At 39.3% G+C, this 25,574-nt stretch overlaps 1 protein-coding gene across 5 annotated transcripts in view; it reads right to left on the bottom strand.

The window, feature by feature from the left end:
* The window catches only part of DOCK4 (dedicator of cytokinesis 4), a 426,144-nt gene that overhangs the window by 29,851 nt on the left and 370,719 nt on the right, over nt 1-25,574 (bottom strand). For 3 of the 5 annotated variants that reach the window (XR_012156797.2, XM_073328105.2, XM_073328103.2), the window contains exons 33-42: nt 24,177-24,203; nt 23,913-24,008; nt 22,792-22,852; nt 17,913-18,006; nt 10,111-10,259; nt 8,741-8,827; nt 5,752-5,856; nt 3,281-3,422; nt 2,537-2,703; nt 981-1,067 (exon numbers count right to left, since the gene is read on the bottom strand). Coding sequence is in view for 4 of the 5 variants with exons in the window: in XM_073328105.2 (XP_073184206.1) it covers nt 981-1,067; nt 2,537-2,703; nt 3,281-3,422; nt 5,752-5,856; nt 8,741-8,827; nt 10,111-10,259; nt 17,913-18,006; nt 22,792-22,852; nt 23,913-24,008; nt 24,177-24,203 (1,015 nt within the window). In the remaining variant the exon portion in view is untranslated. The remainder of the gene's footprint in view (nt 1-980; nt 1,068-2,536; nt 2,704-3,280; nt 3,423-5,751; nt 5,857-8,740; nt 8,828-10,110; nt 10,260-17,912; nt 18,007-22,791; nt 22,853-23,912; nt 24,009-24,176; nt 24,204-25,574) is intronic. The other 2 variants (XM_073328106.2, XM_073328104.2) reach the window with 1 other exon arrangement.

Below are 25,574 nucleotides of genomic sequence, written 5' to 3' on the forward strand. Positions count from 1 at the left end.
TTTCTCTTGCTTTACACAGAATTGTGTCATTTGATTTGTACTAAATTGAGTAGCTGTTTTTCAGTTAGGACTATACCAGAAGGATGAGAGAAAGACTGACAAACAAAATAACAACATAAAAAAGAAAGGAAATAATTTGTACAGCAGTAACCCTGCGTTCAATGGGGACTAGTTTCCCATTAGTATTGGACTGTCTTCTTTGGCAAGAGGGAGAATATTTGCATGTGCCAACCTTCAGGGCCTGAAGCTTGCCAAGTTAGCTAGAGAACTTTAAACAAGAATTATTTGTTATTATTTAAAAATCCTTTAAACAAGGATTATTTTTCAGAATATGTTTTGAATGTATTAGAGAAGTTTCCCTGAAATTTGACTATGAAGAAAAACAATAAATTACAAGCTGTTAGTAACGGGTTGCTACTTTAGACCTGGATCTTACAATGAGCTTCACATAGGCAGGTTTCTGCACCCATGCAGAGACCCAGTGACTTTAATAGAGCTCCATGCAGAGAGAGGGATCCACCCCCATGGCACTTTTAGCAGAACGGGAGCCCTGAGAATGATTACCTTTCAAGTATACCAAGAGACATGTTAGGCCATAAATATTCTAAACAGTGAACACTGTCGTACCAGGTTCTAAGAAAATAACTTGCTGACATTCAGTGTCACATCTGACTATATTTTTCTTGTTTTTTTTGTCTTGAATTGTTTGAATCAATCATAATGATGGTTGGTGGTTCCTACCAGTGCTATTCAGTTATTTATGGGAACTAGGTACCATAGAAGGATTTAAAAATCATTTTATTCAGCATAAAAAGCAGGCTGAGATGGATTCCTGCCACTAGCAACACTAGATATTACTAATAAATCTTTAAATCTGGTTTATTACATGCTATACATATAAAGAAGTAACCTAGTTGCTAAGCCAGTATCCAAAATGAACTTGGAAGCAAGAGTCTATTAATAGATCTCTTCATACTCACTACTTCACGTTTTTCCACTTCGAACCAACGGGATATCCCAGGTAAACTCTGCACTAAGATCAATGTTGTTCTTTCCACCCATAGACTCTGCAAAATACAAAAGCAAATTATTTGGTGTGCTGTTCTTTTGGAGACACGTGGTTTGTTTGATCTTTTCTTAACTGATGGATTTCTTCATTTTTGTGATATTGAATGGCAGTAATGTGGTAATAGCTAAATCTGCTCAAATGACCACCCAAAAGAATACAATATACAATTTTCTCTTTTACCGTCTAGGACTGACTATTAATTTCTGCTGATCTCATGAGTTGAGGATACTCTTTTTATCCTGGTCTCTGTTCTCTAAATGGACTACAGATGAAAGCTACTCACAACCTAATCTATTGGGAAAAAAGACAGTTTCTAGTTTTTGTATTCCTGAAATGAGGAATAAATGGGAATAATACTTATGTTTAAAAAGAGTGACTGACTCTCCTTTATCAAGTCCTACAATATATCAAAGTGTATTGCATACATCACCCACAAACACATAATACTATTAAATGCCTTTTAGGAAAATATCTTAAAGTAATTTAAAAGCATTATTGTGACATAAAAGTCTGTTGAATTACAAGGTTCCACAGTATATAATATAATGCTTATATAAAATACATCAGAGTAGTACAATTAAAGAATCCTAAACTTTAATCAGAATATACAACTGATTCATTCAGCTCATTTTTATGGTGCTTTTTATTACCCTTATAGTTCTTACTCTAAGTTTACAGCAATACCAACATGTGATAATGCACTTTATCCATTTGAATAATTCCCTTATTGAAGCACAAGATATACAAATGTATTTCATATATACATTACTAAGAGATGAATATTTTTGACTAGGTACATATATATATATAACCAGGCAGGCATATGCTGAAAGAGTTTCTAAGTGTCTTGTGGGTCAGTGTGAAGGTTGGTACTGGAAAAGGCAAGAGTGAATTTTCCACACACCAATATTTTTGTTAATAGGATTAATAATAATTTATTTATTAGGGACTAATTTGTGGCTTGGACCTGGATTAAAAGATAGCATGTAGTTGTCATGTCACAAGCTCAGACCAGGAACCATATTGTAACTTAAAGAGTCACAATTTGGTTCCTGCTTCCCCCTTCTTTCGCAGGGGGAATCACCTATGCCTTATGCTTGGCACAGATTACTTTACTTCCCAGTCTGTGCCAGTTTAACTGTTTTAGCAAACAGTGTGGGTGCTGCTCTCCCCCTGCAAAGCTATATAGGTAGCTTATGCAGGTAGCGTGTGAAGGGAAGTAAGCAGGCTTCTTACGTGTTCTCACTCGCTTGTGCAGATATGTAGGGCAAGTGACAATCTTGCCTTATGTTTGTCTTCCTTATTTTAATTCAAATCTGAAGAGTATGGAAATGACACTTGATTTACCATTATTTGCAGGGTCCATTTAATTTACTCTTATCTAATTCATTCAGCACATAACTATAAATTATCTTATGAACAATGGTATACAGCACCAGTAGTACAGGAAACTATATGGTACTGTACCTTGAATTCATTCTCCTTGTCTTTGGTCCCTTTGTGGAATGGCCTGTCGTATCGGAATCTCCAGATGTGATTCACTTTATAAAAACTCTTGATGTTATCTGGGATGCCCTCTCTCTGCAGGACCTCCTGGCTTTCAGGAATTGGTGTCACTGCATAGATCTGCAGATCTACATGTAAAAAGTTAAGGGCCAAACTAACTTATCACCAGCAAAACAAGTAGACTGGTTCCTGAAGCGTGAAGAAATAAAAATTCTGAAAGTTCACATCCTTAAGCTTCCAGACCATTAACTTCTTTTAACAAGTCACAGTTACTTCTAAAATGCAGCTATCTAGTATATGGAAATTAAAATATTTAACTATGGATACTCCTTCAGATTTCACCCATAGCCTATGATACCATGCTCTGTAAATCAAGAACTAGTATTATTGCAACTTAAACTGACATACTAATGCTCAAAGTCTGACAGTTCTGCAAACTAATTTAAATGAAATCAAAATGTTTAACAAGTGATCTCCCATCAAGGATTTTTAAACAAACAAACAAAACCATGTAGAAACATGAAAGAATGACTGGAAATAATTTACCTGAAGAAATTATGAATAAAAAAAAGTGTTAGAAGTCAAATTCTTTCAGTTATTTCAGTGGAATTACATCACACGTGAATTTGGCTGTAACAATGTAATTTTTTTTTAAAAGTGTGCAAAAATTAACTGCAGAATATGATCTTGTGAAAGTTTGGATACACTGTGCTTCTGCCTGAAAGATGGTCTCATCGGGCTGATTGGCATGTTGCATAGCAATGGCATGTGGGAACTCATTCAACATTCGCTGTTGGAAAGCCTCCAGTCTCTCATAGTCATGTCCTCGGCAAACAAACTCCTTATTCTGTACAGAAGAAGCAGAGCTAGTTACATGAAAATAACTGAGTACCATTAAATAAATAAAGACACACACTTTTAAAAGGGGGCTTCTGGGGATGCTTATTGCACTATTTGAACAAAGAAAAAGGTAAGTAACAAAAGGCAAAAGCAGAAAACAAATATATAGAGGGAAAAAGTGATTTAGTCAAAAGGAAAGCAAATGTAATTCCACTATATAAAATACATTTTATTGCTTGATGCATTCTGGAAAATCTAATCATTACGTATTTCTGTAAGCCGTGATCTGAAAGGCAAACACTGTTTTTACTAGCTGAAAGTATGCACGGGTAATGTAAAGTAATGGATGGTGAAGGCAACAGGAGAGTCATACGTCCTTTGTGCAGTGTACTGAATTTTTTTGCTGGTTAGTCCTAAATCTTGCTTTATAGATATGTACCTTGGAGAAAGGGAAGGGATAAGAATCCTTCAGAATGCATCCCTATTGCCTCTCCCTCTAAAGACTGCACAGATCACCAGTCTGATATATTTGGCCTGCCCCTCCTTAGGGGGAAAGAGAGAATGAGGGTAGCTGAGCCTGTTCCAACTCTGAATCTTCCACATGGCTGCTCACTGTTCCCCTGCACCACCAGGTCAGGTTGGCTTTCTTAAACATTTGTGTGTGCAACATGAACCTCACATAAACCATTAGATGCCAGGAGCTGGAATTCCCAATGCAGCACTTATTGTTTACAATGGTTGTGCTGATACCCATAAGTGCTATGGAAATACTCTTCTTCATCAGCTTCCTATACCTCTGGGCATAGGACTTTAGACAAGGCCTCATCTTTGTACATTATAGGATTTTATCCAATTTATCAGGAATAAATATGCACATTCACCATTTCCCAAGCAATAATGTTAAATAAATTCACTTGTTTTATCTGTATTTTTGAAGTGGTTTTGTTTAGCAGTGTTTGGTAAAAATAATAATCATCTCTATAAAATCATGAGAACACAAACAGATACCATACGCATCTGAGAGCGCCAGCCTTTCTTGTGAATTGCTGTTGGTGAAATAAACTCTGATATTCTTTGAGTGCAAATACAAATAATAGCTGAGGATACTTACATTTGAAGAAGTGAAGCCCTTTCCACAGCAAACATATCTAAGGACTTCACCACAATAATTAACAAGCCACTTGCCTTAAAAAAATTGAGGCAGATATAAATAGTAAGTCCTGAAGCGTGCTTGCAAAGCCAACAGAGAGTAAAACTGTTCTCTGTACTTTAACAGTGTTATTTGTAATTAACTCACAGGGAAAAGCATATTAAAAAAGGCAGAGACAAATGTATAGATCAGTAACAACTGAATATCTATCGTGCAGTGATTTTTTAAGTAAGATTTATTCTACCAATTGACAAATCTTGCCAATTTTCCAAATCTTAAATTCTTTATAACCTAAGATTTTAAAATAGATTTGTGAAGATGGCTTGAACCAAGTAGTAATAATATACCCACGAGATGTGTTTTGTGTCACCTCTTTTAAGGGGAAGGAGTTTCATACTATACCTACTAAAAGCAAGACTATGATTTTCCCTACCAGCCTGCACAGGCCAATAAGTCCTCCCTTGCAGGCTACCAAGATCACTGCTCTGTTTGAGTGTGTGAGTGGGGGACTACAGAGGAGCAGACTCCATGAGATTGATGCTGTGGAGAGTGGAAGGAGTCTTTGCTGTGTCTCAAAGGTGCCAGTCAGCACAACTGGATCAACAAAAGGGGAAAACTAGTCAAAGGCACCCAAGTTCCATTTTCAAGAGTGACTCAGGCACTTGGGAGCCTAAGTCTCATTAAAAGTCAAGAGGACAAGTGAGTCATAGGTAGCTTTGAAAAAGTTATCCCTAGTCTGTACTTGGTAAAGGGGTGGTGTTGATTACTTTCCCTAATTGCCCCTTTGCTCAGTAGACCCTTGCCCCCACCCCCAAACACACACCAACAGGTTTCTGGGAAGTCACTAATAAAAGCAAAATGGGAGTAAGGTTCTTGAGGAAGCGTTGCTCCCCTAGTAGCCCATAGCCGAGGTCTGATCTCCCATTTGTATACCGAGACTCACTTGGAGCTCAAGATATGTATGGTTTTGGAGGAGCTGTTGTCCATTCTGTGGGAACAAACATCTCACTCCCCTAAAAGAATATTAGGAGGCTACCCCATTTAGACAAAACACCTGGAGTTTTCCATCTCCTACAAAGGAAGAACTGGCATAAGACATAATCAAGTTCTCAAGTAGGGGAAGAAAAGATGAATGAAAGCATGACTGATAGAATTAGTGCATTAACTTGATTTTGAATTTACTCACTCTCAAGAAAAATGGAAACTTTTTCCCATAAAATCCAACTCTGAAAAACTCTGGCTCCAAACGTTGTTGATCCATGATTTTATCATACAAAGAGGCTTCCATCATCTGAATAAGATTGAGAAGAAGAAATATATGTTTTATACTTAAAGCTTTTACAGAGAAGAGGCTGTTCAGTGCCCCAAGGTATTAGAATTACATTGCAGTTCTAATCAGCAATAAGGAGAACTAGATGACTCTTTTACAGTGGATTGAAAACTTCCAAGAATTTTTATGCAGTTATTTTCACTTAGGAAGAACAGATATTACCTTTTGCTTTTGTTTGTTTGTTTGTTTGTTTTGGGGTGAGAAATCACAACACACAAATCTCTTAGAATAATAAAGATGTGCATGTTTTTCTTCTTTAATCTTCCTAATTTACCATCTCCATTCTTATTATATACACACACCCACACACAGACGCACACCACCACACCCATACACACCCAATTTGAAACATAATCCCAAGTATTCTGCTGATTACTCAAGTATCTAGCTATAACAAGGGCATTTTCATGAGCACAGGGCATTAAGGTTTGGGATTTTCAAAGAATCCTGCCCAAGGGAGTTAGGAGTCTAAATCTAATTTAATATCAATAGAAGCTGAGTACCTAAACTTCCTTGGGCTCCTTTGAAAATTCCAGTCTAGAAAATGTATAAAAATCCTTTCTTTGACCAATATACACAGTTGTTGTTTCACTCAAAATATTGGCACAAAGTGACTTGGTTTCAAAGTTTCCTATTTGTCTTGATGTGACTCAAGAGACAGGTTCTCCGTCAATATTTTACAAATAGTGATAAAAAGAAAAGGATCAACATTAGGCAGTTATTGATATAATTTTGTTAATTTGCTAATATTGAAGACTTTGGAGAGAAATGTAATCAGAAGTAATATTAATTGCCACCCTACTTAAATTACATGAAGAAACCTCATTTTTATACAAAGTCAGATTAACATCAACAGTGTATATGTACTGGATGACTATTTAGCATTTCAGTCTTTCAGATACTCACAACATAGATATGTCAAGAACCAATGAAATAGGCAAGACTAGGGATGTAGGTTTGTCATGATGGGAAAAAGTGTGGTAGATAGCATAATCTTCCCATTATTTGGGACTTTTCTTGTGTGCCTGTGACTCACCCCGCAGTGGTGGCTCCTGTCCCACAGGGCTGGACCTGGCAGCCCATTCTAGGTGTTTTGACATGGCGTGCAGGGTTGTAGCACTGGTCAGGTTTGGCCCAGCTGTCCCTCTGTCATGAATCGGGTAGGAGGAGGTGGAGGGGCCAAACTTCAGTGAGTGGCATTGGGACCTGGTGCATGGGGGTGCAGTGCTGTTCAGGTTTGGCTGCCCCTCCATTGTAATGTGGTGCTCCATCCCGGTGACCTCTCTATTCTTCCTCAGGCCCCAGCCTATCTTCCACATTGGGCCAGGATTAGGGTTGTGATGTCTGGACGGAGGGGCGCTGTTACGAATGGTCAGTGCCCAGCCCAACTGTCAAAATGAGGAGGAGGAGGAGGAGGAGGAGGAGGAGATGTTTTATTGAAAATCATGGAGCAGTCACAGTAAATTTAGTGACCTGTGACTTTTACTAAATTTACTGTGTCTGCTCTATGATGTTTGATAAAAAATGCTGTGAAAAGGCATTACTAAGGGCAAAATTTTTATGGTAGTACTCAGTTTGCTGCTTCTTATGTGTTTGGCCCTATCTGTCCAATAGAGCAAACTAAACATTAAATATGCTTTTGAGTTCCTAAAAAAACCTTTTAGTGGAACACGAAGCTTCTAATAGGAGAGAGGACAAAACCCTCATTTAGGTTCTGAACTGTTAAATTGTCATTTTAAAAAAAAATATCATGGTTCTCAGAAAAATATTTATACAGAACTAATGATCGATTGCTTGGCTTTTCAAGCAATTAGCATAATGAAGGTGGGCGGCTGCTCATAACAGAGTGATTGGGTATAGTGTTAGCTAGAAATATGAATACAACAAAAGTACAGCTTTGTACTCACTCGTGTGTTAAAAATGTTTTGGGTGGCTGCCCAAAATGGAAGCATTTAAAATCTATCCATTTACTTTTATTCTGAAAATATCCCAGAATCCTTTATACATATATATCAGGTGTGTCCAACCAGTGGCTCTTTTAAGTTAAAATGTGGCTCGTGGAGCACCCTCATGTCCCCACCATTCTCCACCTACCAGACTGGGGGGAGAAGGGGCTCAAGGCTTCTGCCCTGAGGCAGGGTGGTAGGGCTAGGGGCTTCTGACAGAAAGAACTGGGGCCTGCTGAGTGTTGGGGAACCACAATTTAAAGGTTCAGGCCCTCCCAACAGCTTGAGTCAGGCCCCCTTCATACCCTCAGGAATCCTTAGAACGCCCAGGTGTTAGCTCCACGGGGAGAGGCAGCAGCAAAAGCAGCAGCTCTCCTTGCAGCTCCCAGCTGTTTACCGCTGCCATTCCCCATTACCTCAGCTCCCAGCTTGCCGGCTCCAGCAGCTGTCGCACAGGGAGAGGGAGGCACCATGTGACTGAGCAGAGCCAGCAAACCCCGGAAAAAAATGGGGGGGGGGTGAACCCATGTGCCCCCCCCATACATCGCCTCTGGCTTCTGCCTAGCTGGAAAGGGGGTCTAGGGGCTTCAGCTCTATGGGAAGCACCTGCCAGGGCTCAAGGCTTTAGCTCCACTTCTGCTGAAGCCCCAACCCCCGGCAGGTACGCCCCAGCTCTCGAACTTCTGGAGATTGTCCAGAAGTCAGTCAGAGGGTCGGTAAGTTTGGCCACCGGTGATATATACATTGTAGCGAACAAATAAGAATCAAAGGTAAGGATTGCATACTAGTCGTATTAGGCTTACAAGGCCAAACTTAATAGGCTAAGAATCATTTTGTTTAACTCTAATCAAAAGGGAGCTCCTTATTCTGAATGACCAAAATGCACCCCGGTACATTACCCTCATCTTGCTGAGATTTCTGTAGTCATAATAGCTCTCGTACTGCTCTGCAATCTTCCTGCATAAGATGATGCCATTCTCCCAACACTGTAGACAAACAGGTTACAGAAATATAGAGAGGAATCATGCTTTGTGGCAATTTCAAATAGCTTTCCAAGTATCTTCTATTATTGATACAATTTCCCAGTAGCCAACAAATATAAGGCAGACAACACCTGTTGTGTGACAATTCACAATATGTTATTAAAGCGCCTTCTTTGTAGGTGACTGAACTGCACTCCCAGTTACTGAACATACTTGAACATAATACCCACTGTCTGCAGTATCTTGATAAGGGCAAAACTCCTTAACTAAACTTCTGAACTCTTTGAGGCATCAAACCGTATATTTCCAGAGTTAGCAGATAAAAGGAGTCATTTGAGATAAGACACACTGTGCACTGCAGAAGGTGGAGATCACTAATGAAGTGATACCCATCTCCTCCAGCACGGCACATGGGATTTATTCGACTGGTTATATGTTCCTATATAAAATGTATTTTACTTATAGAAGAGTAGAAAAATTAGGAAAAATATTCCTTCCTTGATTTTTTTTGGGGTAGGGGGAGGAACAATCTGGTTGAAAACAAGTTTTCAATTTCACAAGCTCAGAGTATCCTTAACTTGTTTGACTCATTGCTGACCAGCATTCAACATTAGTTTTAATGCTACTACTTACAAAAATTTACACGGATATTACACCAGTTACAAAAAATTACAGTGTACCTGTGTATCAATGATTGAGGAGAGAGATTTAAGTAAAAAATTAAGCAGAGAGTATAATTTTAAACCAGGTAATATTGGCGGCCAATATTTGTGCCAGTCTTCACACCAATAAGCAATGGTTTCTGTCTAATTTGGGATAAGATTTCTGAATATTGGCACTATGCTATGGTCACCATTAAAACTTACCAACAGCGGCCTCTGAATATTATCATTAGTATTACTGCTGCTGCAGTTGCTATTCAAGGGAGCCAGCACGGTTCTGTAGATAGAGGACAGGCCTAAGAGTCAGGAGACCTGGGTTTTATTCCCAACTCAGTCACTGACTTGTGTGAATTCAGCATGCTTCTGTCCTTATGTGGCTCAGTTTCCCCATCTGTAAAATGGGGAAAACACCATCTTTTGTAAAGTTCTCTGAGGCTTCCAGTTGAACAGCACTATGCAAGTCCTAATCAACAGTATTTCAGACACCATGTGTGGTAATTTATGGCAAATGCTAACTTTTAAATGGCAGTCACTGGATATAAGAAATAAACACTGGAAAACTGGAGGTGATTTTACAATCCTACTACCCACTCATGATAAAAATCGATAATTAAACCCACTTACCTTTCCCCGGTCAAAGTTCTGGATGATTGTAAGGTGAAGATACTCTTTGCGCTGCCACTCTGTTTGCATGGGATAGTTTAGAAATTCTCTCAATGGCCGGTCAGACCATTCTAATAGCTCATCGTACAGCAATAGTGTGTAGCCAGCCTCTGTCAGACAAGTTACAAAGTGTTATATGTAAACATGAAAAATATAAAATACCTCAAAAGCCATGTTATTTAAACCACTATCTACCATAATATTCTCAAAAAGTTATACCTCTGCATAGAACAACTACTTTACCTAAATCATCATAGGGGGCGCTAGTAGCACAAGGTTGCTCTACACTTCCCACGATAATATGCTGTTTTCAGTTGCTAATAACTTTGCCATACTTTAATTGCTCAGGATGAAATTTCCTGTGCTGGGTGTCTACCTCAGGCTGAATATTTTTGCAAGTTTTAGCAAAAATGGCCCAGCCATTACTGAGAATGAGATTAGGGGAAAATATGATGTTTTGCCCATGTTAAAAAAGTTCTTACAACTGTTTTGCTGAGAAGCTCTAGGTCTGCTATGCTTTGGAGTATGGACTTGAAATTTGGCAGAGGAATGGGCCTTTGTGTCAGATATGTGCCTTTTGCCATCCCCATAAAAAATGACAAAATTATAAGACACTGAAAACTCTCAGATGCTCAGTAGAGACATGTTAGAGTGTAGCACCTAATTTCTCCAAAGATGCTATCTACACTGGGCATGTTCGCTGCAAAGGCTGAGCAGGACTATCCTTGCAATTGCTAATCCTGGCTGCTTCCAGGCACCTGGACGGAGAGCAGGGAGACTGGCTCTCCTGTTCTCTCAGTGTTCCCTCAGCAGCATGGAGAAGGAGGAGGAACAAACTGATTAGAATGCAGAGGGGTGAGGAGCTGAGCCTGGGGGCAGAAAGAGTAGAGGGAAAAGACTGGGTCAAGGAGACGGGGAAGAAAAGGGGAAGACTAGGAGCCAGGAAAGGGGGGGAGAAAGGATAGTGGCTGTACAAGAAGACAGACTGGGAGCTGGGCAAGGGGGAGAAACAGGAGAGGAACTGGGACTGGGAGCCAGTGTGGGGGAAGGGGTATGTAAAAGATTGGAAAACGAGAGGAGGGGCAGAAACTGTCAATGTCTAGACAAGGAAACTAGGACTGGAAGGTGGTGGTGAGGTCACTGGCATGAAGAGCTGGGGTAAGAAACCAGAACTTGTAGAGGGGCAGGCTGAAGGGTACAAGACAGAAGGGATCAGGGCTGGGAGGAATGAGGGCAGAAGGATCTATGCCCACTAGAGCACACTCCCCTAGAGCCTGCAATGAAACCCAAGATTCAACATTCCCCTGGTGTCAAAAATATCAGTGAAACCCTCTGGCACAATGTCTCATTCCCCTCTACTGCTGGTCCACATAGCAGTAATAAGTTGTCATCCTCTATCAGCAAAAAGAACAAGAAGTACTTGTGGCATCTTCGAGAGTAACAAATTTATTTGAGCATAAGCTTTCGTGGGCTAAAACCCACCTTGTTTTAGTTAGTCTCTAAGGTGCCACAAGTACACCTTGTCCTTTTTGCTGATACAGACTAACACGGCTACCACTCTGAAACCTGTCATCCTCTATCAGTTACTCTGTTAGCTTCAGTTGCAAGAACTGAGATGTAGATCTAAAGGTTCTAACCCAGCAGATGATCCTCATAGTGGAATCTGTTTTTTTTGGTTTGCTTTTTTAAAAACCTAGGAAATTACACACACACACACAAAATTGTGTTAAAAGAACATTATTAAGGTTGCAAAGTCAAAGCTCAAAAGTTAGGATATGCTAGAATTAAGGTTGCCTGTGCAATTTTCATTTGGCCCTCCTGTATGTATGCATTAGGATACAGTCTTTAATTACATGATCACATACTATTTTTTAACTCTGCCTAGTTCAGTGCACATGATGGGCCATGTTATGGGAATGCATAAGGGTTGTGAAGTGTAGGAAACTGTTGTCTGTGGGACCCCTGTTTCATTTGTTGTGGATTTGGAAGGTGTGTAGTGACTGAAGCACAGGCAACTTTAGTTCTGGCATTTCTTAACTTCTGAGTGCTTGTCTATGCAACTTAAAAATGTTATTTTAATATAATTTTTGCATGTAATTTTATATTTAAGATGTCCAATATACTTATTTATAATTGTATTTAAAACTAATTGCTATAAGATTGATACAGCTTGACTTCTTTATTGCTAATGAACTACTCAATCTATATATGCACTACAAAGAAAACTTCTTAGTGTTCCTTTCCTTTTCAATTTCCACCATGGAATGACTTAGCTTTGGAAGATTTCTGTAGTACAAATCTGCATTAGTGAGTTCTTGGACAAATTGTATTATATGTAAGTAACTTATTAACACCACTGGCAGACGTGTGTATAAATTCCCCATGCCCCAAAAGAAAGCAAACAAAGGGGCTGATTTATTATATGGAAAAATCTATCTGAAGAGGTTCAAAGGGTTAAACACTTCCACGAGTAATGGAAACTGAAAGGTTATCTCATTCCAGTTTTGAGGTCTCTGAAGGGGACACACAAGGAACTAGAACATTACATGTTCTACCCACAAGGGGATTAAACGCATAGCCATGACTGGAAACTGTGGAAGGAAAGATTTATGCTAGATATTAGATTTTAAAAGGCCTTTTCTCACAAAGAATTATTAGAATGTGAACCAGTCTTGTAAATCATATTGTGAAGACAGATAAAATAAATGAAAATAAGAGAAAGCTGCCTTCATCCCTGGAACAAAACTATACAACTAGATGAAATAAAAGTGTAACACACTGGAGTGCTGGTAAGAGAGTGAACTTTACTTCCTGTCCCCAGGCAACTGACAAGGGTCAAGGTTAAACTAACCTTTTGATGTGTGTTCTTTTCACCGAACATCAATATGTAAACCAAGGGGATGGACCAAATGAATCTTTGCTTTTCAATGTAAGGACTGTGTCTATTCTTTGTCACGGACTGAGGCCAGTCGTTCCTTAATCACGTAGTACTAAATAAGACTGACTGAGTGTCATGGCAAAGAAAGAAAGATCTATAGAAAAATGAAAAACTGCCATGGAGGCATTATTTTGAGCAAAATATTGCTTAAAAGAAGAAATGAATAGTTTAAAAACATGAAAAAAATCAGCACAATCAGTGCTTAGACTATATTGGACATACGTATAGAAACTAGTGTGTTAAGGATCCATTGACATGCCTTGCTCAGTGGGTTATTAAAACCTGTTATGTAAAAACCTAAAAGCCACAGTTGTGTCACAAAAATCATGTCTGTGGCAACCATATATCTCTAGTTGGTAATTATGCCCAAATTATACGAGAAGGTCCCTGAAGTTATACAGCAAGGTCACCAAAAACTTTCCTCAATACAACCTCTCAGTCCTCTGACACATTAAATATATAGAGGCCAGACAGGTATGGTGGAATTAAAGAAATCCTCTCTCATTTGTACCTTTGGAAGTCCATGCTTCATGTACCCTGTTCACAACTCCACCTTGCCCAACTGGTCTCCTAATGACTTTTTAATGTACTACAGGTTTTGGTATTGAACATTCATAATTACAATGTGCAAGTTACTGAAGAAAAGCTGGAGTTTTTTTGGTTGAGTGGATGCCAGCTGGATTGAGGCCTCTAGTACACAAGGTGATCAGTTTGGGATTTTGCAAACCCAAAGTATTTTAATACAGGGGAGGTGATTGATCTATTTCCTTCTTCATTTTGGACAGAGGCTAATGTGACATTAAATTCGGAGTGAGGCAACTGAAAAAACAGATACCTACCTGGAACTGTTCTTCGTGGTGTGATGTAGATGTGTATTCTACTTAGGTGTGTGCATGCCCAGCATATTGGAGCTGGAGACCTTTGCCTAACAGTACCAGTAGGGGCAGTGCTCACGCCTTGTGGCCATAGCCCAGCCCCTAGCATTATAAGGGGGCACCACACCAATGCCCTCCGTTTCTTCACATCCAACTTCAGATGTATAGACTCAGATGCAGAGGGGACCAAGGGTCAGTCGTGGAATACACATCGGCATCACAGAATAACAGTTACAGATAGGTAACTTTTTTTTTTTAATAGATGCAGCAATGTACTCTACTAAGGTGACTCGCAAGCAAGACTAAGAGGAGGTGGGACTCAGTCTGCAGGACTGCCTTCCCAAATGTGCCATTTGATCTGGATGCAGCAATGATGGCATAGTAGTTTGTAGACGCATGCACAGAAGACCAAGTTGCAGCCCTGCAAATGTCCAACATAGGAATGTCACTTAGAAATGCCATGGACGTCTCCTGGGCTCTTGTGGAATGGGCTCACACCTCTTGAGGCAGCATAGCTCAAGCTACTTTGCATGTTGTCATGACACAGGAAGTTATCCACCTGAAGACTGTCTGTGAAGAGACCACTTGACCCTCCATTTGGTCTGCACAGGAAACAAACAAACGAGATGAGGAGTGGAAAGATTTGGTCCTCTCCAGATGAAAAGCTAATCACCACCTGACATCCAGTATGTGAAGACATTTTTCCTCTGGGGTTGAATGCAGCTTGGGAAAGAACACTGGTGAATATATAGGTCTGGTTCAAGTAAAACTGGGAAACTGCTTTGGATAAAAACTTAGGGTGCAGCTGCAGGGTTACTTTGATTTTAGAAGAGCCTGAACGGAGACCCCTTCGAGAGCAAAACAGATGGCATTTCTTATTTCTCTCATGGCAAACTGGCTGATCATCGAAATACTCCAAACTGCAAAGGCGGACTGCAGGACACTGGCTTCAGGGACCATTCATGATTCTGGGAGAAATTTTGTCTGAGGTGATCCGGCAGGTGATTCTGTATCCCAGGGAAGTGATTGGCTGTGGAGGTAACATCTTCCCCAGTGCAAAACTGCCATAGCCTAATTGCCTCCTGATACAGCATGTTGGAGTGTTCTCCCCCGTCAGCTGTTCACATAATTCATTGCACTGGTATTGTTGGTGAGGATGAGTGCCACTGAGCCCCTGATGTGATCCTGAAAGGTCTGGCAGGGATTGTAGATGGCTTGAAGCTCCAGGACATTGATATGCAGAGAAGCTTCTCGTTCCGACCACAGACCTTGAACTTTCAGCAATCCAAGATGTGCTCCCCAACCTATTAAGGGGGCATTGGTGACTACAGTCTTGGTCAGTGGGAACTGAGCAAAAGGAATGCCCTGGGACACATTATCTTGAATCATTTTCCACCATAAGGAGTCCAGGATTGGTGGACAAGCCTGTCCAAGGGATGATGAATCAGATGATAGACCAACTTCAGTCACTTCTGAAGAGGATGAAGGTGTAGTCTGGCATATTGGACTAGCTGTGGATCTGCAACCATATGGCCTAGGCTGTGATTAAGGTTTGAGACTGGAGCTCCAGACATAGGTGGGGAATTGCCTGGAATTGGTCAGTTGGCAGAAATGCTCTTGAGCTCATAGAGTCTAGCAGGGCCCCAATGAACTCAATTCTTCAAGTTGGAACCAACCTTAATTTCCCACTTTTTAGGATGAGACCTAGATGATCAACTAAAGGTAGTGTGAAATGAACATGAAAGAGGACTTCCTCTTTGGACCTGCCCTCAATAACCAGTGGTTGAGGTACAGGAAGATATGAATTCCCCTCTTCCTGAGGTATGCTGTTACAATCATACACTTGGTAAAAATGCAGGGAGTGCAAGACAGGCCAAAAGGCAGCATGATGTATTGGTTGAGGAACCTCCTGAAGCTTGGCAGGATTGCTATGTATGTGTCCTGAAGGTCCAGGGCAGAAAACTAGTTGTTGTGATTTAAGACGGGGAGGATAGCTAATAGGATTACCCTACAGAATCTCATGTATCTGATGTATTTATTGAGATTGCAAAGGTTGAAGACATGTCTCATCCCTCCCTTGGGCATCATGAAATATTGGGAGTCTCTTGCCACTTGAGTCCTTTTTATGAACTATTTACCAGTGCTTCATCTGCCTTTAATGTGTCCTTCACTGAGACCCAACAAGCCCCTCATGTGAGGATCGCTGTTGGGGAATGGCCCCCGACAATGGGCAATGCTTGAACCCCAGTGAGGTCACTGCACAAGGCAGCTAATGCCTGTACTATACTAACACTAAACTTAACCTAAGATACTCCTAACTACTATACACAAAAAAAAATTAATCAGAAAACAGACTGAAAGCATGAGGTAAAAACACCACACAGAACTTCAGCTCTAGTCAAGGATGGTGAGATGGAACTGAGGAGATCATGGGGAGGGGTTTGAGCTGCAGAGCATGAGCACTGTCCCTACAGGTACTGCTAGGCAAATTTCTTTGGCTCTGGAGTGCTGGGTGTGCCCACATTTAAGTAGAATACACAGCTGCATCTACTTGAAAGAAGAATATTTTGTTACCCACTCCAGTAACTTTACAGAATCTACTTGTCCAACAATGATAAATACTACTGTTGTGCATCCAATGTCGTATGTACAACAATGGATAAATATATTATCTTTTGTGTCTACTGAAACCAACAGCAACATAGTTAACAACACTGACATTTAAATGACAATATCAGGCTTCAGAGTTAATTCCCCATTCAGATGAATTGAAGCAGTTCAGACTGCTTGAAACAATGGCTCTATGAGATGCATGAAGATTCTAACAGACATAACGGCACTGGTTACATTCCTTCACATTTTTAAGGGTATTGTTGAAACCATAAGGGTGAAAAGATTTTTTTTTTTCAAACATAAGTTTAGATTTTGGAATGCAATTATGTAGTGGCTTTAAGAAAATAACAGGTCACTGAAGTGACCACATAACTACACTATGAACCAGCACCTAATATCTATTTCCTGGGTACAATTCTATGGCCTGTGATGTATGAACTGGAGGTCAGACTAGATCTAATGGTCCCTTCTGGCCTTAAAATCTATAAATGAATGAATGGTGCCAAACAGTGGGAAATACACCACTTGGAGAAAATCCAAACTCTCTCTCTCTGTTTTACAATCAGTTTAAATGTGTTAAGAATACAAAATGTCCCATTTTTTCTTATCTGCATGGAATCACAGCAGTGCATGGAATACAGCTGGAAATACATGTCCTAGTTGTATTGGCTCAAAGAACTTCATCTGAACAGGAAAGAAAATTTTGGTATTTCCACTCTTCATTCATGACAGAAACATGTGAAGGCTCAGAGCACAAACACGTGTGATTTGACCAGCTCAACCCTTCACACTCTTTTTGAACGATTAAACAGAAAGAATGAAAAATCAGGAGTTGCCTCATTTAACTCCAAGCCAGTTTTGTGAATCAATATGGGCTAAACTGTGACTAAAGACACAATCTGGTGTGGGTTGTAAGCCACATCAACCCAGGAGTAATGCCAAGAGGCACTGTGACTCAGAGAGAGACAGGTTAATCACAATTCTGTCTTTCAATCCTATTGTTCCTGGGTGGGAAAGAGTAATAAATTCATTGTTGTCTTATACCAGCAGTAAATTACTGTCCACCCCACGTAGCACAGCTACTCTGGGCAGCAAGTAGGGGAAGTGGATGAAATAGAGCCAAGGCTCTGCATATTTGCTGCCCACCTGCTGTGGGGACAGTAAGCTGGCAAGTAGCCCCTCCTGTTTTACTTGCCTGAATCTGAGATCCGGGTGACCCGCAAAGCGGTTAAAGGAGGTGTTTTATTGCCTATGACCTCACTATGACCGTGAAAGGGCATAAGTCACAATGTAACTCTAAATATTTTTTTTCCTAGGTTGCATGTACCAACAATTACCTGTGAAGTTTTGTGCTTTCAGATGCAGGTCATATAGCTTATGGATGTAGCGAATATACATCTCCTCCTTATTCAGTTCAGTCTTATAAAAATTCTGCAATAAAAAATGATATAAGTGGTTAAACAAAATGTTTCTGAGAATGTAAAATGGTAGAATAAATAGCTAAAATCGGTGTTGGAAGTAATTGTTAAGTGTACAGAACATACACATCAAACCTAATGTTGCAGAAACGCATGCAAATTTCAAGAAGTTGCGTGTTTACAAGGGCAAACTATAAAGGTCAGTACATGTAGTCCCTTATAAATAGGCCTCTTACATTTTGTTGAGAACAATCATAAAATCCAGAATATTTTTAAAATTATTCTCCTGCACAAGAGTCAGAATCCGCTAGAACTAAAATCCCATAATGTTTTATCTATTTGACGCATTTTACTCAAAAATACCGATTCAGCTATCTAAAAAATACATCTGTACTTCTATCACGCCCCACTGAAGCCATTTAACGTCTCATTGAAAGCTCTACATTGATTTAAAAAATTGAAAGCCCTCTGGCTTTTGTATTCATATTTTAACAAAACATCTACGTTACTGTATGTCTACCCTTCACTGTGTGATAGCACAATGCCAGGATGACTTTGGCAGGATTGCAAAGAACTATTCAAGTGTAAAAACCAAAATAACCCTGAAAGAAAATGTGATTTCTTCAGCTCTGGCTTATGCTCACGAAACTGGTAACTGATGCATGACTATTGCATACCACGTCTTAAATATAAAAAAAAGTTCTATTTTGAACCTATGTCGAAGGATGTGGAATCAGGTTTTCAGAGTTACTGGGGATTTTTAGATGTGTCACTGTTAGTGATTGACGTGGGTGTCACGTAAATAAAGTCCTGCATGCAGTTTTGAAACTTTAGTCCATGATGTTCAATATTTAATTCTGTTCATTGGAGTAGTACAGGCCCTAAATCAGGTATTCCAAGGCCAGCGATAGGAGAATGGTGTCTTACGCCATACACCGTAAACGCTGTCATCTTGAAGATAGAATTGCAGAGCATGCACATACAGGTCCCAGCATGCAACGCTTAATTTTGTAAGTGGTCTGCTCAGATCAAGATATCACTACAGGCTACAACCTTGATGCTGCAGGATGCCCCTGCACATTCAAGATTGTGATTGGTTCCACGTTATCGTGCATCTCTTCTGGGCTCTCGGCAAGTTGCCAATGAGCCCCTCTGTTGGAATAAACTGCGAATGTTCTTGTTCTAGACCACAGATTCCCAAACTGTGGGTTACAATCACTAAAGTGAGGAAGGTAGGAAGGAGCACTGTGAACGAATCTCAGAGAAAGTTGTTGTAGGAAGTCAGAGAAAAAATGTAAAATGTTACAAAAATAAGTGTATATTTTTTAACTGATAAAAATGGAGACACAACACGAGCTCTGCAATTGCATGTCCCTTCAAGGCCACCATATTACTATAATCTGAGAAGCACAGCTAGCAGGGCAGCAGCTGCTGGAGCATCTGCTAAAATACAAAAAAGGCAAAGTATTAAAGCTGTACTCGTATGTGTGCCTGGAATGTAAAACAGCACCAGGCCCATTAAAAAATGTTATTAGGACACCAATGAAGTGCAAGTATCCATGCATACAGATCACGACAAGACGTGGCACTGAACTGTAATACCAGACTGGCTCTACTTGTTAAGGACTAAGAGCTCTGTTGCTCCTCACGCACCTGTATTGCATAAGTTACTCAGGTCTTTGTTGAAGCTCATTTCTGACTGGAGATAGAACATTCTGTGGAATGGACAGTGGCAAGTCGCTCCATTAACAGCTCAGAAAATAAAAAGAATGTGTGCAAATACAATGAGAAATATGCGACATGTTTTTTCATCAAATCATTCTAAGCCATAATGTGCAGTCTAAGAAGAGTCTAACACCTTCAAAGAAGGTAATATTTAGCAATTAGACAGCCATTAATAGGGACTTTTTTCCAGAGAAAACTAGGCAGCTTGAAAAATTCAACACCACTTTTTCGAAGCAGCAATGTCAACAAAAATGTCCTTTTTCAGGTAGTATCTCTATGAATCACATGATGAGTAAAGCACAGACCCTTGCAAAAAATCTTATAATTCCCTGCACAGTAGATATGGTTTCAAAATTCATAGGGCCTGTATCACCTACCAAACTGAAAACAGTACTTTTGTCAAATAAAACTGGTTTTTGTCCCATATTAGTGACGTGGTTCAGGATGTCTGAGAACAAGTCCTTTAAAAAAATCAGCACTTAGCGATTCAACTTGATGAGTCAAACAGCGTGTCTGGTGTGACATAGCTCTTAGGGTTCATCAGACATGACCGATAATTCTGCTGAAGACAACTTGCTGTGCTGTAAAGCTGTGACAGTGTGCACTACAGGAGAATGTTAATTTGAGACACTTTAGGAAACAGTCCAAAATTGCCACATTCAGTGGGAATGGTGTATTACAATCTACATGGATAATATCAAGTCAGTGAGCTTTAAGAATAGTAAGTAGTCTGGTCCCATAAAACGAAAACACTGCACTTAATGATGCATGGCTTCACAATTTTGTATATCAGTCACATTCTTTCTGCTAAGAAAATGTTTGAAAAAAATACCTAATCCTTCATGAAGCTGAAGGAGGAGCAAGCTTCACTGAAGGCCATACAGTAAATTCTTGACTTTTTGTATTGCTCTGTGGTGGACATGAATTTATTTCACCAGCAACTCCTCTTCCAAGCTGAAGTGGGATGGCTCTCATGCAGCTGAGTGACAATTTGACTTTTCAGATTAAGAGCAGAACCGCAGGCTTCCCTCAGCAATCTTCAGACATTCATCTTGTGTAGCATGTTAGCCTATTGTGCTGACATCTCAGGGCACTTAAGCAAGCTGAAACCTTCTCTGTGGTTGGAATATAACTATTCTGCACATGAGGGTGGGAACATTCTTCAGAAACTTGGAAATTGGCCTTCCTGGGCACAAAAAAGAAACTTGTAGCTGTTTCCTTGTTTCACCATTCACAAATAGAAAGGGGCAGCTGTTCAAGAATCATCAGCATCTTAGAGAACTTCAAATCCAGGTAACCCTTGGGGTGATGGGGAGGGGAAATAAGTGGATTACTAACTCCTTCATCCAAGATACAATTGACATGGCAGCACTGATTGTGCCAATGCAAGGCAAAATGACAGACCTTTCCTGTGACAAGATGCTGCAATGGACTTTCTCTAGGCAGGAACTCAGAAGATTCTGGATGTTTCTTTGGAGGTGTAGGACCCAGGTTCAGTGTAGGACCCTGAAAGCTCAATTTCCATGCCATTTCCACCCTCCTGCTTTTGCAAGTCAGGTTTCTTTTCAACAGTGCCGATAAAAATGAAGTGCCATTGCCTCCTGCTGACTGACAGTGATTAAAGTCAGTGAATTTCCTCAGTTTCACCTTGCGCGGAACATCTTCTGAAAGCACGAGAGGCTCATCCATCATAGTGTTTTAAAATTTGTGTACTTTCTGCATAATGAAGGTTCACCTTTCATACTCTAAAATTAGTTAATTCTTGGAGTATGTTAGAGATACATAGTTTTGCCTACTGATTGTTAGGCTTAAATTGTCCCCGTGGAAGGAATCACAAAATATTTCTTAGCCTGATTTCACTACAGTTTGTGAAATCCCATTCAAGGATGCTGTTAGAGTATTCCATGTTTGCTTTGCTCTATTTTTGTATGTTCTTTTTATACAAATTATGAGTCATTTCTTGCAGTAAAAATTGACTTTAGAACGCAAATAACCAAATGTTTTTACTTCCTTTTAAACCATGCCGGGTAACCTGATAGTAAGCAAGTTGTCCCATAATCAAGTTACGTATACTGTTGCTATTTAGAAAGTATTGTGCTCATATAGAAGAAATCCTTTATCCTTCAAAAACTTCTCCAGGAATAACTAATAATTAGATTTGTCTTTATGCCCTATAATTCTCAGTTACCACTTAAAACAGCACAGTTGCATGGTTCCATAACAAAACTTGAAACTTTCTGAAGTTCACAGAAGTTCAAAGCCTGTCAATGAATCTTGGCCTAGGATCAAAACATACCTCACTAATAGGTTATTATAATTAATAAAAAATAATATTAATAGGGATTCACAATTGCACAGTACATTCTTGGAGTATTGGATGGTGGGAGGGTGTATCTCAAATCTAAAATGAGATGAAGGTCCATGAGAAGTGATAACAGCAGGCCCAGAGGAACATTTTCTAGTTCTGTTGAGAGGGGAGTAGGTATATCAACTCCTCAAAAATATTTTTCATATATAAAAGAGTAGCTGAGGTCTGTTGCTGGGAAAATGAGAGGACAGAGGTAGGAATACAGGTGAGCTTTGTTGTGTATTTTTAAACAAGCCACAGAAATTAATCAGATTTGCAGGAATGTACAAATCTTTGGTTTGAATTTTCTATGAAAGTTACTTTCTAGTAAGATCTATTAAACTGCTATGAGCTGATACTAGGGAGATTCTCACGATGAACACTGAGAGAAAAGCACAAGAAAACTGTATCAACTTCATTCTGAAATATCCTGAACTTTATCCTATTCTACCAGGCTCTAACTATTGTATCATATCAGCAACTTGTAGTCAGACCATCAAATGATATTATTCTGAACTATAACAGTATGTATTTAAATACCATCCATATTTGATGGTATAAATGTACTTTGTGCATTCACTGGCATTAATTACACCTGCCGTTTGGAGTGCACTGTGCATTGAGAAGTTGGTTAGTAAAAATATACTTCTCATACAATGTATAGGTTTTTACTATGTAAGGTTAATTGCTTGAGTATAAAAGAGAGATAAAGATTATTATACAAACCAACAGGCTAACAGTGCAGCCAATCTTTTTACCATCCACTTCTCCCATTTTCATGCAGTCCCTAAAAATAAAATGTAACAAAAGTCAGAACACCTGCACTATGGGACAATACAGTTTTTCCCCTCTGAACAAGGAACACATTTCATAAAACAGAATTAAGTAGAAGCAAACTAATTAAAACAATACAGCCTCAGGGCATTCTGCACTGCCAGAAAGCAGATCCAGATGCGTTTGACCTCATGTCTCCTTTTTCTTGCTTGCACGGGCTGTATATTCCACCTCTAGATCAAAAGTTAAGATAAAGCTATGTAGGGCCACTAATGACAACACATGAAGGAAAACAGTGTAAGCATGACAGCCTTGCTTTAAAATGATGGAAATTACCCACACACAGTTACTAAGGAAAAATAAAACTGCCAGTGAATGCAGTGCTTTGAAAGGTGATGGACTGACAATCCAGGAGACTGAAGTTCTATTTATCCACAGAAGAGATGTAGCACTGACATTTCTCTAGAAGTTAAGAGTTCAGTCTCCATGACAACTAAATCTTTCAGCTTTTCTCTTAAACCGTAAATAAGGATGACAACCATGATAGATTTTGATGTGTGGACCTTTGCCTTAGGGTCTGGAAACAAAATATCAGCCCTGGAGGTTAAGACACTGGGCTGGGACTCAAGAGATCTGGATTCAATGACTGGTTCTGTCACAGACTTCCTGGGTGATCTTGGGCAAGTCATCCTTTGTGCCTCTGTTCCCCATCAATAAAAATGAGGGTAATGATACTTCCTTTCTCCCTCCTTTGTCTGTGCTGTCTATATAGATTTGAACTCTTCAGCCAGGAATGGTCTCTTGTTATTGTACCGGTAGTGTCTACCACAATGGGCCTAATTTTGGATGGTACCTCTAGGCACTACTAAAAAATATTAATAATTTCACTTAGGCTGTGAAACAGCTGTTAGATGATGACTTCTGGCCACTCCCAACCCAGAGGCAGATTTGAACCTGTAACCTCGTGGTGAAAGTCTCCATGTTCCAGTTATCAAAACCCTGCAGGATAATTTTGTTGTCAGAACTTTGAATGCTTCCATATTCTCAATATAAATTATGTGACAATTGCTCACCTGTAGTCCAGTAACCTTTCCATTAGTCGTGTTACAGTGGCAATTAATGAAACACCACTTTCTCTCCACGTTTCCCGCTCAATTTTCTTCAGTAGGCTGGAAAGAAGAAACCCAAAGCAATTTCAACATTTATTTTTATCTGTCACCATGGCAACCACTTTACTTTCAACAGTATCTTAAATGCCTTGGCAATGTCTGCAATATTCACAGATTTAATTTTGGACTCTTTTCACAAGCAGCACAATTTAAAAACAAATATCTTACCTAGGATAGGGACCAAAGAGTGGAATTCTAATCCAGGAAGCATTGACAAAGCAAACGGATTTCTAAGTTAGCCATGTCAAAATCAAAATGCATACAAATATCATCAGATTTATAAAACGTATAAACATTTTAAAACCTTGATACATCCCCAGATTTATAATAGTTTTTGGTTTTCTTACATTTCATTACATGCTGACTGTGTGGGTTACATGCTAACATTTCAGAAAACAGAAAGAAATTGAAGACTAGAGCTGAGTGAATAACTGCTTTTCCAGTTTGGTAGCTAAACCAAAATATATGCAAAATAATTGATTTGTTTCCAGTAGAAACTGAAATTTTTTAGGTTTTCTCAATTAAATGAAAAAATGAAAACATTTAGTTTGAGTCCATTCAAAATGACATTTTCTAAATTAAATGTCAATTATAAATGAACTATTGAAATCATTCATTTAGAAAATCTCAAAACAAACTTGACTTTTTCCAAATTTTTCCTCTTATTTTTTATTCAGTCAAAACTATTCACCGAATTCAACCTGAATTCACAAATAGTTTCAGTCTCTCCAAAACTGCATTTTCTGGCAAATGTACTACTTGACTGAAAAATTTTACTCCACTCTATTGAAGACTGTTACCTAGAAAAGAACATCCAGCATCTCTAAATTCCCTTTCAATGGGACCTCCAACTTGTTAACATAGATTTTTCCTCACTCACTCTACAATAGTTCTGCACCCACGCAGTTTAACTGTCGTGTAATTGTTATAGGAAAAGCCTTTTACTGAGAGGTGGTTTTTAAAAATATTCTCTTTTAACTTAACATTTGCCCACTCAATACATACCATTTATGCACTGATAGTTTCATTCCTTTAAATATTAAATAACCAAAGGATTTTGTGTGGTAAATGTACCGTATCTAATTCTCCTCTCCCTTATACTAGGGTAAATTAGGATTACACACTGAAGTGAACAGATTTCCTGGGTTAAAAGTAATATTGTATGGGAACTGGCAGTGACACCTATAATGAAGGTGCCCTAATATTTTCCTTTATAAACCCTTGGTTTTGGTTGCTTATAACGCTGCCAAATTTCAACCATTTGGAATCAAATTTTCCACATTTCCTCTCTGCCTGAAGCTAAGATTTTTAAAACTTTCAGCAAAAATTGTTCAGCCATTTCAGAGACCGAAGTCTGGGTAAAATAGGAGGTTTTGTCAATGCAAAAACATTTTCCCAAACCATTTATCTGAAGAGCTCTAGTGTCTCTGTGCTTTGGTACACAGATTTAAAATTTGGCATGATAGTGGATCCTGTCCCCATGAAACTCGATGAATATTTGGTTGAGTTAGGAGCCTCAAAAAACTGCCATTTGCACATGCTCAGTAGGTAAAATCTCAGAACATT

Source organism: Lepidochelys kempii, chromosome 1 (genome assembly GCF_965140285.1).
Source record: "Lepidochelys kempii isolate rLepKem1 chromosome 1, rLepKem1.hap1, whole genome shotgun sequence".
In the NCBI taxonomy this organism is placed as follows: Eukaryota; Metazoa; Chordata; order Testudines; family Cheloniidae; genus Lepidochelys; species Lepidochelys kempii.